The sequence below is a fragment of the Hippoglossus stenolepis genome, chromosome 8, assembly GCF_022539355.2.
Source record: "Hippoglossus stenolepis isolate QCI-W04-F060 chromosome 8, HSTE1.2, whole genome shotgun sequence".
NCBI classification, from domain to species: Eukaryota; Metazoa; Chordata; class Actinopteri; order Pleuronectiformes; family Pleuronectidae; genus Hippoglossus; species Hippoglossus stenolepis.
Genome location: NC_061490.1, coordinates 24,774,663 through 24,788,831, shown reverse-complemented (window position 1 = coordinate 24,788,831; position 14,169 = coordinate 24,774,663). Strand labels below are relative to the sequence as shown.

The 14,169-nt window shown below is 45.0% G+C and overlaps 1 protein-coding gene across 11 annotated transcripts in view; it reads right to left on the bottom strand.

Annotated features, from left to right (window-relative positions):
- cspg5a (chondroitin sulfate proteoglycan 5a) overlaps positions 1-14,169 on the bottom strand; it is a 41,644-nt gene that overhangs the window by 9,014 nt on the left and 18,461 nt on the right. For all 11 annotated transcript variants that reach the window (XM_047341050.1, XM_047341052.1, XM_035164661.2 and 8 more), the window contains exon 3: positions 4,384-4,572. In XM_047341050.1, coding sequence (XP_047197006.1) covers positions 4,384-4,572 — 189 coding nt within the window. The remainder of the gene's footprint in view (positions 1-4,383; positions 4,573-14,169) is intronic.

The following is a 14,169-nucleotide window of genomic DNA, read 5'->3' as shown; positions in this document are numbered from 1 at the left end:
GGGAATCGAGAAGAAGAAGAACCACAACACGATATTTGACGGCGGCTTCTGCTTTTTGGAATCTTTAAATGTTGGGAGCAAAAGGTTTATTTGGGCGGGGGGGCTGGGGGGCGGGGGGGCAATGACAGGCGTTTCATGCATGAGAAGGAATTTATTTGCGAGACAAATCTGTGACGCTCTTGTCACAGCTCTCGTCTCGTTCGGTTCCACCAGACAAACATCTCTTCCCTTTGAGGAGTCGGAGATGAAGAGGAAGGAGGACGGAGTTCAAAGACGCCCGGAGGGGAACTCCCGAAGTTTCCCAAAGCCTCGCTCGCAAGATGAGAGGAAAGTGTGTGTTTATCTGTTTTAAAGTAGCACGCCAAGTTTTCAGGAGACCGCCCCGTTGAATCGGATTGGATGTCGAATGACAAATCTGCATCGAGCGTAAACATCGCTCAGTAGCAGCGACGGCAGGAGCTCAAGTGATTCTCCAGTTCAGGGCACTGAGTCGAACCAGTTTGTTGTGTAATGGCGTTCTTCTTGTTTGTGGTCATTTCCTCGCCTTCGCCAAGTGGTGATTATCGTGACATATGTCTCGTAAGTATAAAATTTAACCTCAAAGTTTAAGGCTACACCCACACGACTATGTTCGTGTTTGAAAACGGAAGTATGGACGCGGATAAGAAATGGTACGGAGACAAAACGCTCATGTGGACAGAGATCGTTTGCATCCATCTTTCCCTCACTCCCTCCCTCCCTTGCTCCCTTGCTCCCTCCTCCCTCCTCCCTCACTCCCTCACTCCCTCCCTCGCTCCCTCACTCCCTGCTCCCTCACTCGCTCCCTCACTCCCTCCCTCACTCCCTCGGTGGTTCTTTCTTCTCTCTCTCCATCTTTGACCAGGATGCTGGGTCTGATCTCGACTGCGGCAGAGAAACACTGCGACTGCAATTACCCACAGCAGATGGGGAGTGTGGGAGTCTCATGTATTCATGAGCCTTGTCAGCACACACACACACACACACACACACACACACACACACACACACACACACACACACACACACACACTCTCATCTGAAAGTGTCATGCTGAGCTTGTTTCTCTGTAGCCACTCTTTCTCTCTCTCATTCCTCTTTTCCTCTCTTTCTCTTTCTCTTTCCTCGCTCCCTCTCCCCTCCCTCTTGTTTCTCCCCCTCCTCCTCCCCTCTCTCATCCTGTTCTCCTTTTCACTCCTCTTGTTTGTCACCCTCCTCCTCCTCCTCCTCCTCCTCCTCCTTCCTCGCTCCTCTTCGATTTTCCTTTAAGCCGACCACTTGATGAGGCTGTGTTGTGTCTTTCATGCTGCACCCTGCCGCTGCACACACACACACACACACACACACACACACACACACACACACACACACACACACACACACACACCCACACACACACACACACCCCTCAGGTCGCACAGCTGTATGTAGGTCAACCCCGCCTCCCCCCCCGTGCCTCCCCCCCCTCCTCACCCGTTCAGACTGCCCTACTTTCAGCTGGATCCACAGAACCAATGACATCACCCTTTTCTGCCTTTTTAAAACAATTTCTGCTTACTCTCATCCCAGCTGCTCCTGACTACACCCCCTCGTCATCACCTTCATCATCCACCATTGCTTCCACTATCCCCAGCATGATGATTCCTGGTGTCAAACAGACCCCGTGCACGGAGCTGGATTCTGTAGCGGTTCCACATTTGCCTCGACGGGCCGCTGCTCATCCACGACGGCTCTGTTGCCGGGGAGATCACAGCTACAAGTCTAAAGCAGCCGAAACGAGCCTTTTTTATATTCAGTCCAGACAATCTGCTTCTCTCCTGCAGTTTATATTCAATACACCTCCCTCCAACAGAGGAGTTGATGCTGCTTCATGGTCGGGGTTTCAACCCAACATGTGCAGACATCTCTAAGGTTACACGACTAAATATCTCCATCATATCACGTCACGCTTTGGCTATTTTTCTTAATTCTTAAACCTGAATTACCTTTTATTCTTTGGCAACACTTCTGTTTGAGTTGTTTCTACTTTCGTTCGGCCTCCTTTTTGGTTTCTACCGTCTCCTGAGAAGAATTTCTGTCTCTTTAGCTGCTGAATTATCTGCTTCGTTCACTAAATAGTTGCAAACTAAATCGCCTCGTATTTCAGCAGACACCCCCCCCCTTCACCTCCCTCCATCAGACTGTCCTTGTGTCTGCTTCCCATCATTGTCACCCATCCCCCACCCTCGTCCTCCTCTCTCTCACAGACCCTCCTCTTCCTCCGTGTTTTTAACCTCCATTTCACAGATGAAGCTCACATCAGTGTTAGGAAGGTATTTACATATACATCCACTAAAGGATATTCTGTCTGCTGCACGACACAATCTCTTAAATTGCGACTCATTATTCGCATTATTTTGCATTAAAATATAAAATATTGGAATATAATACTGATATATATGAATACAACCTGAAAAACGTCTTTTCTATCATATTTTCTTCTTGCAAATACTTAAGAGTCGATAACAATGCTTCATTAACACACTGGAAAGTGTTAAATGACTTTATGGGTTTTCACAAAGATCGTTGAGTTTTATTTCTTTTAGAAAGTAACAGTAATAAACGTGTGACGGACGCAAAACTGAGAAAACAATTCAAATATCTCAGGATGAAGAAGAGGAGCCACACACAGACGAAGACAACGAGATTCAAGAGGTTTCGGAGATAAGAACTGACGCCGGTGCTGCAAACAAAAATACCTCCGAAAATATTTCCACAGCAGAATTTATACGTCGCAAAACTAAAATAACGAAATACTTATTTACTATTACTTACTGGTTTCTATTTTGGACTGTAAATAAAGGATTATCTTATCTTGTCTTATCGGTGCAGACAAACTAATATGTCTCTTCTTTTTGCAGTTGTGTTGTTACTGCAGAACGATCAGCTGATAAATAACAGGTTTCAGCCCTGTCACTCTTCCTTGAGCAAGGCACTTTCTTTCCCTCCTCTTTGAATCATCCTCTCTTGAACCTGAGACGAAGGCTTTGAGATGAATTCATTGTTTCTTGAGTCACAGCTTCATCTGCTCTCAGCTGCTGTGAAGGACACATGCTGCTGTTCACTCCTCCTCACTTCTCCTCATAATGAGTCTCTCTGCTGTCGGCTCCTTTACAACCTTCTCCTCTTCGGAGAGATTTCAGCCCTGACTCGATTATCATCTCCGTCTGGTTCCGGTCCATCTCCCAGCCTCCGCTCGTCTAAACAGCTTTTAATCAGGGACACGTCGCCTCATTAATTAGGATTTAAACAGACTTTGTGATTTAACGCTGCACGTGGGAGGATTTCTAAGAAAGAATAAAACTGCTCCCTCGGCTAAAAATGGAAAGAAATTAGTTTTAACAACGACACATCGTCCGAAGAGTTGGTTTAAAAACTGACTAATAATTGGATTTGATGTTTTGTTTATGATTTCCTGGATAAACTTGTATTGAACTAAATAATCTTAGAAGGAAACAAAGCCCTTTATTGCTTGAGGATTTACGTTCAGAAGTTAAACCAGATGTTTTTATTGATTTTCTCAGTGGAATCGCAATAAAAAAAAATAGATTACAACTAAACCTTCGAAGATTTGTTTGTTGTTTTCTTTTGGGATCACTTGCCTCCTCTAAAGTGCTTCGTTCAGCTTCGTTCTTTTTGTTCAAACAGGATGAAACGATGAACGATTTCTATGAACTGTGTATAGACCATCTTTACTTAAACAAAAGTAAAACATTATTATAGTCCTAAACTTCACAAAGTTTCTGTGTGTACGTCTCATTTCTGGACGTATTAAGAGAAATATTGACTAAAGTTCATCGAGAGCTTGAAGCTGTTGTGTCCGAGGCCTCGTCGGCTTCAGATTGGACCGAACGTCTTGTCCCCTCAGCGCTCCGTCTCTGTATCGACCGTCTGTCTCTGTCCTTCTCTGAATTCCATAATAAAGTCACAGCAGCAGTTTGGCCTCGAGGCGGCGTCGGCCACAGAAACACAGCTTTCTGCTTCAGTCGTTAAAATTGATGGAGGTATTGTGCCGCAGCAAGTTCACCCAGCAGCTACTGAGTAACAGTGCCTGTGAGCAAGGCACTAAAGACTTTACTTTTTTCGTTTTGCAAGACTGATCTTTCATTGATTAAGTGTTGAGTGTGGAACCTGCAGCACACAAACAGATCTTTGCATTTTCACTTAGGTTTCTATAGTTCATCATCAGAAACATAAATATGTTCATGTTTTTTTCTTTGTGCATTTGAAATGAATCGTTCCTCCCGACTGGGACAGAAAAAAATCAAAGATGAACAGCCTCCATTTTGTAAAGGATGTTATCACAGGTTCTCTGCAGAGCCTCACCTGCGCTTGCGCAACTTCTTGTTCTCCGTCTTGAGGACGTGGAGCTTCTTGGCGAAGCAGACGACGATCATGAAGAGCAGCAGGACCACCAGAGCCGAGGCGCCGATGGCCAGACACATCACCTGGAACTCGGTCACCACCGACTCGCAGCGAGCGCCCTTGTGCCAGATGTAATCCTGGACGTTACATCTGGAGGAGGAGGGTGGAGGGGTAGTGGCAGGAGGAAGGAGAGGGGGAGAGAAGGAAAGAAACAGAGCAGAGGGAATATGAAGACGGAAGGGAACAAGGGATGAAATGAAAATATAAGGAAGAAAATAGTGAGCAGGTAGAAAGGGAAAGAAAATGGAGGAAATAAAAGAATAAAGTGTTAGTGGATTAAAACAACTCTTATTAACTTATTGATCACTTGTGATGCTCTGAATGAAATATGTGAAAGCATCAAGTGTTACTTTCATAGCTTTGTTTCATGACCTCCACCAGAGAGGTTATGTTTTAACCCTGTTTGTTTCAGCAGGATGACACAAAAACAACTGAACGGATTTCCACGAGGAGGAACGATGGGACAGAAGCCGAGAAAGAACACGTACATTTTGGTCTGGATCCGGACAAAGGGGCAGATCCAGGAATTGTGAGATTTCACAGATTTGCCATTTCTAGTTCATATATTCCTTTGGCTTGCCAGCATCATTTAAATGAGCCTCTATATTCTAAGCCTGTTTATGAACCCTGAGGATTTCCTCTGTTTCTGATTATCCTTAAACGCTTTGCTGTAAAAATCTAAAATGCTCTGCAGCTGTTTCACAACATGTTGCGTGTTACATAAATCTTTAGTGTTGTGGTGAGATAATGGAGCGCAGGTGCGTTAGCGGGATGGAAGAGTCGCCGGCAGGTTTTGAATGATGCTTTATTCTCCAAACGCAGAATGTCATCACTTAGTGTGTCTGAAAATAGACAGTGAAAAAAAAATACAAATGCCCTGGGGTGATTTTCTGGGTATAAACACACACACACGCAGAGATACTGTCACACAAACACAGTCATAAAAGACGTTTGCGCCTATAAGATCTAACACAATGCATATGGGCCTCCATGTGACGATGTGGATTATGGGCACATATGTAGACACGTGCACACAAACACACAAACACACAGTGGACATCTGAGTCCCGGCCTCCCTCCGTGGCCGTTTGGCAGAGTGCGGCCTCCACCCGGGGACACGAACCACAGGCAGATGGCTCCGTCTATACAAACTGTTTAACGTTGTACAAACATGCTAAATCTATTTCGCCACTTAACGAGACCATAACCGCTGCGGAGCGCCGCCGCCCGCCTCCTCCTCGCTGTCACACGAGTGGAAACCACGTGTGATCGCTGACTCCGTGTCCACATGTTCTGTTTCCAAACAAAAACTTGAGGTTTCAGAAACGGCAGCTCACAAACCAATGGGTGACGTCACAGTGAGTTGCCACTTGGGTGCCTCCCAGGCGACCTCAAAGGATAAGTGGTGTGCAGATAATGGACGGACAGATGGGTGGATCATCTCATGAATTAGCAGGTGAAGAGGTGTTCCTAATAAAGTGCCCGCCCGGGGTGTGTGTGTGTGTGAAGTGAGTGGAGGTGTCAGGGTGAACGCTGGCCACATGATAATCAGGTTTCTTTCACCGGTCGACTTCCCGGATCCCTGACGCTCTCGTTCTGCCGGCGGAGGTGAAAAACGCTGGCAACGACCCAGGAGACATTTTGAGTGGATGAGAGAAAACGAGAGAAAGAAAGCGAGCGGGCGAGCGACGAAGGCCTGATATCACATTTTCAAGGAGACTCAACCCCTGAACAGTTTTGTGTTCATACAAAGAGGAGGTTTATGCAGGAGTCAGGGTCGGATGGAGGAGGAGGAGGAGGAGGAGGAGGATGGGGGATGGAGGCAGCGAGAGAGAGAGAGAGGGAGATGCACAAAGAGAAGAGTGGCCAGCGATGTGAGGATGTGCTGGTCGCCACGGCAACCGGGCTGAGCGGCAAACGCAGCAGATGCGGCACTGAGATGCCATTCCATCAGAGGGACGTGGCCGTGTCTCTCCTCTCCTCCTCTCCATTCCTTCGCTCCTGCTGCTCGTCTTCTTCAAAATCTCTTTTATTATTCAGCGGCTCTTTACCTCCCTCCTCCCTCCCTCCTCCTCCTCCCTCCCCCCCTCGTCTCTCCTGCACTCTACCCGGCGCCTCCAGCTGAATCACGTCTCTCTGCTTTCAGTTTGTGCAACCGTTTCTTTTTTTTTCCTCTTCCCGACATTGAGTGAAAACTCAGCGGTCCAAGGTGAACGTTCGGTCGGTTTCAAGCGTAACGGAATGAGAAGATGCTTCAGAAAGAACGAAACCCCAACATAGACGTGACCCGTTCTAACCCGTGCAGCCGGATATATCCTGTTCCTCGGAGCCGCGGAGCTCGAGCGCTGCTGCCAAGAAACATCAACCGAGGCCCAGAGACTGAGCTGAAAACTCGGAGGCTCGAACGTGAGGAAACGATGGTGCTGACATGTTGTCGTGAAGCAGGTGTAAAGTTTAGTAGCACGTTAGCATGAGATCACTCACAGAGCTCACACCTCCACCAGAGGCCCAACGGCTTTTTAACGGTTTCACAATGTTGAAGAAAGTGAACAAAAAGATATTTGGATCCGCACCAAGGTTTAATGACTTCTTCACAAGATTCATGTTCAAGTTCGATGCTTTGGGTGCCAAATAAATGTAGATTCTAGTCCTGTTTGAATTATCTTACTACAGAGCTTATAGCTAAATTAGGAAAGCAAATATCTGCCCATTTGTAAAGGTTTGAATGAAGAAACTCGGGGGGGGGGTTGTTTCTAAGGGATTTTACAAACATACAGAAGGACATTGTTTTTATCCAGAAAGATTTCCGGAACATATTTAATAAGAGGAGTTAGTTCTGGGCTGAAATTCAAAGTGTTTGGGATTTAATTTCCTTTTCCAAAAGTCTCACGTCCACGGAGCGCAAATCAAAGTGCAAATGACTCCTCATCTGGGAAATAAAAGCGTCCGCTGCCAAACGTCTTTTTAATGTTAAAGCGCTCCACTCCTTCTTCATATCAAACCTCCCACACGTCCCACAGGCCTCCAGTGGGTCCCCCACCATCATTTCCTCCATTTAAAGCAGAGTCACAGCTCAGCAGGAGCACGGAGGACACGAGGCATCAGCCCACGACACACTGATCCAACAAGCCACCTCCATATTTACCTGATTAGGCCGCTGGGGCGAGAGAGGGAGAGGCAGACCCATAAAAAGAGAGCGAGCCTTTAATTTAACTTAAAGGGGGACAATGGTGCCGATGTGGCTCTTGGTCCCTTCTAATGGAACCCCCCCCTGTTGGGTTTAATGAGGAGCAATGGAGGGTGAAATGTGAGGAGAGGGGGGGGGACAGACGGGTCTGCAGAGAGCAGGGAGCGGAGGTTATTTTTAGAAACTGGAAACTTAAATCAGCTGCAAAACAGGGAAATAATTCCAGTTTATTACAAGCAGCATTTCATTTTCATGGTTCAGATCATTAGTCCTGTTGTGACGACACTGACCTCAGCACAGATCTGGAGACACAGAGATCTCACAGTTTGTTTAGTTTAGTTTCACTGGATCTTCTTCACGTCTTCACCTGGATCCCTAACGATTCTCTCCAGGTCGGATGGTTTTCTACACTTTGAGATTCACGTCCACGGGCCAAGGTTCGATGCCCAAGCCGGGATGTGAAGTGATTTATCCTTCACGGCTAACGAGGCAGAGGAGCGAGGGCGAGGAGGCTGATGGGTGAGTCGACAGCCGTCAGAAGATCAGAGTGGAATCCAATCACAGACCAGAAACTGACACATGTGCTTCTTTTAAATGGAAACATCAACTTTTTCAGATTCTCCACTTCTGCTCCGGAGTCAAGCTTCAGTGGACTTTGAATAAACGGGTGTTTGTGTTTCCATCTTTTTTCACCACACGTCTCTTTTCTCTCACGGACGGAGAACGAGCCGAAGACAGAAACATGTTATTTGTCTTTGTGAAGTCAGAGCTGGATGTGGACTGACAGGAGACGAGGGCCGGGTGTTCACTGAATATTTTAACATAGTGTAAATCCTACATTTGCATTAAAACAACGCGTCTTTAAAAACATTTACTTCTGGAAGCGGCAGAGGGTGAGAATGAAGAACATCCTCAGAGGAAGGCGGATGAAAACTCGTCACTTTCACCAGCTCGGGATGAAAAACAGCAACTTTTCCAAAACCTCCTTTGAGTTTCTTTGTCCACATAAATTTACTGTGAAGGTTTTTTGAAAAGGGGAAGAGAAGTCAGGCTGAGGGCTGGATTTAAAAATATTTAATTGGATTTGATTTTAAAACAGTCAAAGAGAATAAAAGGAGAAAGTGTGGACACAGAGTTTGATGATGTCTGATTAGAAGAGTTTATAGGAAATGTAATGAAGGACGACAGAGGGTAAAAGGTCATATTGTTATTTACTAAGAAGAAACTGGGTTAGAGGGAGATTAATATAAAACAACTGTGTGACTCATCACTGGTGGACTGGAGGAATGTTCCCTTTCATGAATCATGTTTTTTAATTTGTTTTTTAAATCGTTTTTATTAGTTAAATAGTATTTATTTCAATGGTTTGTGCTTTGTTTGAGGTATTTTAAATGTACTTTAGGTAAATTAACTGGGATTTTGTGACCACATTTGATTTAAAGACACAAATTCTGCTCTTATTCATGTTGATAATTCTAATTAGAGTCATTACTGTAAAAGGTTTACATGCTCCAATGTTCAGGAAACACATATTTACACTGTATTAACTTACATTCTCTTTTATTATTCTATTATATTTTAATTTCACTGTCAAGTCACTGCATATTCACACTGTAAATACTGTAAAGTCTCCCTGTGTTTGTGTGATTTTCAGGTTTCTCTTGAAAACCAGATCTCAGTCTCAATTAGACAGCATGTGATCAAGTGAGGGTTCGTATGGCTTTGATTTAAATCGAGTCATGTGACATCTGTCCCTCCTCCTGTGTTTGCAGGTTCAACTTCTTCTCTATTACCAGGGATGAGCTCAGCATTTCAAAACCTGACTGTTTTCTAATTAAACGTTTCAGTATTTGATCGGATCTTTGTGCATCGAGCAGGAAACAGACAGGCTGTTGACTGACAGTCTTTGAACTGTCGCTGCAGAAACATCTGTCTCCTGTGCGCTGCTGCTGATCGAGAGCATATTAAGATGAATAAACAAAAAGAGAGTAGCGAGCTTCCACAATCCAGGCCACCTCCGTCTGCAGCGCACGTGTAATTGTATTATTTCAGGTCAGATGCTTGTTTTCTTTCATCGGCCATCATCGGAGATTTCCCAGAGGGATCCAGTCCTCTGCACCACACTCAGAACAAATCAGCTTAAATAAAATATCACCACATCGGCCCGCGTCGCGCAGATGGAAACGTTATAACCTTATTAGTCGCTGCAGTGGGGGAGACCGCTGCTCCGTGCAATCAGCCGGTGAAGCCAAATCCTCCGATTGGCAAACTGAAGAGGGGATTTAAAGACGTGACAAGGTGACGCGGTTCTTTTTTTCCAGAGTTTAGGCCAAATGCAGAAGCAGAGACAAATGAGCCTGTCGTTTAAAATGAGCTCAGAAACAGGGACTGTTCTCTGAGGCTGCACGGACAATCCCAGAAAACTCTGAAGTCCAGAAACATCCAGAGATTTACACCATTCAAATCTGTCACTCGTTGCTTTATCGATGACTCACTATGATCAATAGCTCTCTACATTTTCCCGTGGAGAGAAAGATGTCATCTCGTATCACAGCGACCTTGACCTTTAGCCAACCAAATTTGAAATGAGCTCATCTTTGAGTTCTGGTGAACGTTTCGACCAAATTTAAAGAAATTCCCTGAAGGGAAATTGGAGACATTCAAATCAATAGTTTTATCTCCTTCTCAGACATGTTGGGAACACACACACACACACACACACACACACACACACACACACACACACACACACACACTCAATGTGTTGTATGAATCAAGTTGCCGTTACACATTATTTTTGATCCGTGCACTTTCCTCCTGCTCACACCATCCGAAACAATTATTTTAATTTCTCAGCTGAGTGAACTATAAACACCTAATTTAGTGCTTTTTTTCCATTTTGCTCCTCAAATTGACGTTTCTCTTTTCTGCGGAGTCCGTCTGAGTGCTAACGTTCACGCCATCGCACATAAAAAGAGGCTCAGCGTGAATCTGCAGGTCCGACTGTAACCGAAGCCTATTTAGAGAAACTCCCCGGAGACCACTCACAAAACCATTAACTGCAAACCAATTACCGGTGTGCAGATGTGTCCCCAGTTGCCGTTATTACAACCGTCGGCCATCGAGGGAAACGCCTTAATTTAAAGGCATCTCCGCTTCTGACCCCATTTCAGATAGGTCCAATAGCAAAACTAATTTTCTGAGCAGGTGTGAATCGAAAAGCTGCAGCTGCGGATCACGTTCGTGTGGTTTCACTGTTTTCATTCCCATCAAAGCTGATTTATTATATTTGTAACTTACACGAGAGCAGTTTGAGTTTCCCATAAACAAGAAAGTAGTGAAGGAAGCAAAAGCCTGGATATTGGTTTATATTTCATTGAGCTCATTTAAATCTTGCTTTGTGTACGTGTGTGTGTGTGTGTGTGTGTGTGTGTGTGTGTGTGTGTGTGTGTGTGTGTGGTGTCTTTTGTCCTTCTCTGCAGTCATAAATCTCATGTGTGTTTTGTTTGACCTTTGGCCCGATTCCACGACCCCACCTTTGACTTGGAAGTTTTCCTTAATAAACAACATAATCCTGTGTGTGTGTGTGTGTGTGTGTGTGTGTGTGTGTGTGTGTGCGTGTGTGTTTCCATGATGTGATCATGAAAACTAAAATGGATACAAACTGCTGTTGGTGCTCAAAGCTTCACTTAATTACATCAAGCTGCAGGACACACACTCGCACATGCACATACACACTCTCTCTCTCTCTCTCACACACACACACACACACACACACACACACACACACACACACACACACACACACACACACACACACACACACACACTCGCACACACACACTCACAGACTCTCTCACACACACATAAATTCGACCTGGCTCGCTGGAGTCATTTCCATCCTGGCAGCAGTTGTAAGGTTCTGACTCACTCTCTCTCTCACTCTCTCTCTCTCTCCCTCTCTCTCTCTCTCTCTCTCTCTCTCTCTCTCTCTCTCTCTCTCTCTCTCTCTCTCTCTCTCTCTCTCTCTCTCTCTCTCTCTCTCTCTCTCTCTCTCTCTCTCTCTCTCTCCTCACTCTCTCTCTCTCTCTCTCTCTCTCTCTCTCTCTCTCTCTCTCTCTCTCTCTCTCTCTCTCTCTCTCTCACTTCTCTCTCTTCCTCCTTCTCTCTCTCTTTTCTCTCTCTCTCTCTCTCTCAGCTTCTCTTCTTCCTCCTTCTTCACTCTTTTCCTTCTCGCGTTCTCTCAGTTTCTAGGTCTTTCCCCTCCTGTTCACTCCTTCACGCCTTCTTCTCTCGATACCACAAGCATCGAGAATGTAAACATGCTCCCCCCCTCCGTCCATTCTCTCGCTCCTTCTCCTCATCTGTTTCCTCAGAATGTGGTCGTCAGTCCAGAGGAGGGAGAGAGTTACGTCGCTAACACTGATCCCATCAGTCAGAGGGACGAGCGAGAGCCAGAGAGCCGGAGATGCCACAAGAAAAAAAAGGACTTTGCAATTAACTTACGAAGAGTTTTTAAGTTAAAATCACAACATATTCCTGCGATCGGATCAGTGGAGGGTTTCATTAAATCAACGTTTCACTGTTTTGAGCCACATGTGCTGAAGTTAAGCCAACGTGTGACAGTTCAGACTCTGAATCCAAACCTCCTCCTCATCTCTCCAGTTTATTTTCCTCTTCTCCGCGCTCCTGTCGTCTCACGACAACCGGCCGCTTCACTTTGAGCACAAATATTTCTCATTCTGAACATTTTTCTACTCGGAATCATGAGCTTGTCCTCCTCAGTTTCCACAATCTGAGTCACCTCCTGAAGCAAAAAGCAAAGAGTTTATTCTGAAGGAGAAGAACTACAGCGTGATAGTGTTATAAATAACTGCGTCATTAACGCACTAAATGTTAAGTGGTCGTTCCAGTGATTTATTGTGGTGGTAAAATAAAGTTGTGAGACTTAAGAGAAAAGAGATTTTATAAAGATGCTTAAATTTTGAAGCATCAGGAGCTGAGACTCCCTGATGTGGTTCAAACTCCAGAACCACTGGATCCTGCCTCCTTCTTCCAGTTCACACGTCACAGTTATTGGACAGGATTCATCAATTGTGTTGGGAAATTAAATAAAAACACTGGTTTACTGGTCAGAGACAATGGACGTGATGTTTCAGAAACCAAACTAGAAACATCTCCATCGTACAACAGCACCAAGCCTCTAGCAAAACTGTCAATTTGTCATATAAATATAATGATGTCTAATTTAAACCTCAAATACTAATATATGTATCACTGATTATCATTAATTTGAAGTAATACCTTCACTGTTTTCAATATATAATTTTGTAAATGATGAACATCCATAATCATTTCATTCTTTAACTCCACCGCAGCTTCAGAAAGTGTCGAATCAGTCAAGCAACGTGTTTTCAGCGACATTAAACTTCTCCGTCTCACAGGATCGTATTTCTGTCAGAGCGAGAGAGATACCGAGCGTCGGGCTGATCTCAGGTCAGTGCTCTCTCTTCACAGGGTCGTGTGTTTTTACTGCAGACGACTAAAGGTCCAAACATTCATCCTCCCTGTGATTCAATTGTCCTGATGTATGAACAGTCTCAGTTCGGCTGCACGCGACAACACACACGCATGAAGTCACAGTTTCACATGTACAGTACACACAACCCTCGGCCACATCGTGTGTAAACACACACACACACACACACACACACACACACACACACAGCATCATCATGTGTTGGTCCTGATCTGTGCCAGCGTTCCATTGACCCACATTGAGCCTCTCAGCGTCTGACTCAGGACGTTCATCTCTGCCTCGTATCAGCTGACGAACCCGGAGCCAAAATCCGCCCTCAACACATGGATCATGTTTTCCTCTCGGTGCGAGTGTCACTTTATTTCAGTGATGATTATTATTCTGTTTCATTCTAATAAAGGTCATTTTTTTCCTTCAATGAGGCCCAAGGTCATTTTAACTCAGAGAGAAGTTGAAATGTTCATTCACACTTTCTGCTACATTTAGAACAGCTCTGGTTCCAGAAGTACGTTTCTCATTCGTTCTGCCTTGTGTTCAAGCATCAGATCATTAAAACAGGAAGTCAAATCTATTCTTCTTATTCTATTCTACATGTTTTGACTGTTACCTACGTCCTTAATGTGCGTTTGAGGCAGCGAGCGTCAGAGGCAGCTGCAGCACTGGACAGCACCAAGAAACTAAAGCGTTTTCTTAACACTGGAGCCTGTAAATCTTTTCCCCAAATTAAATTTATGAACCACAAAAACAAGTATAATACGTCTCCTTTAAATCTCTGTCCACGTTTAAAATGATGGATATGAAATCATCTTAGAATAAGCAACGATCATGAAGCAGCTGTCGATGTGTGACGTAGAGGAAGAGGTGGAAGGGAAGATGGGACCAGGCTGCAGCCCACAGAGAGGAGGAGCCAGAGATGTGCAGGACACATCTGGAGCGGAGGTCACGGGGTCACACAGCTGTA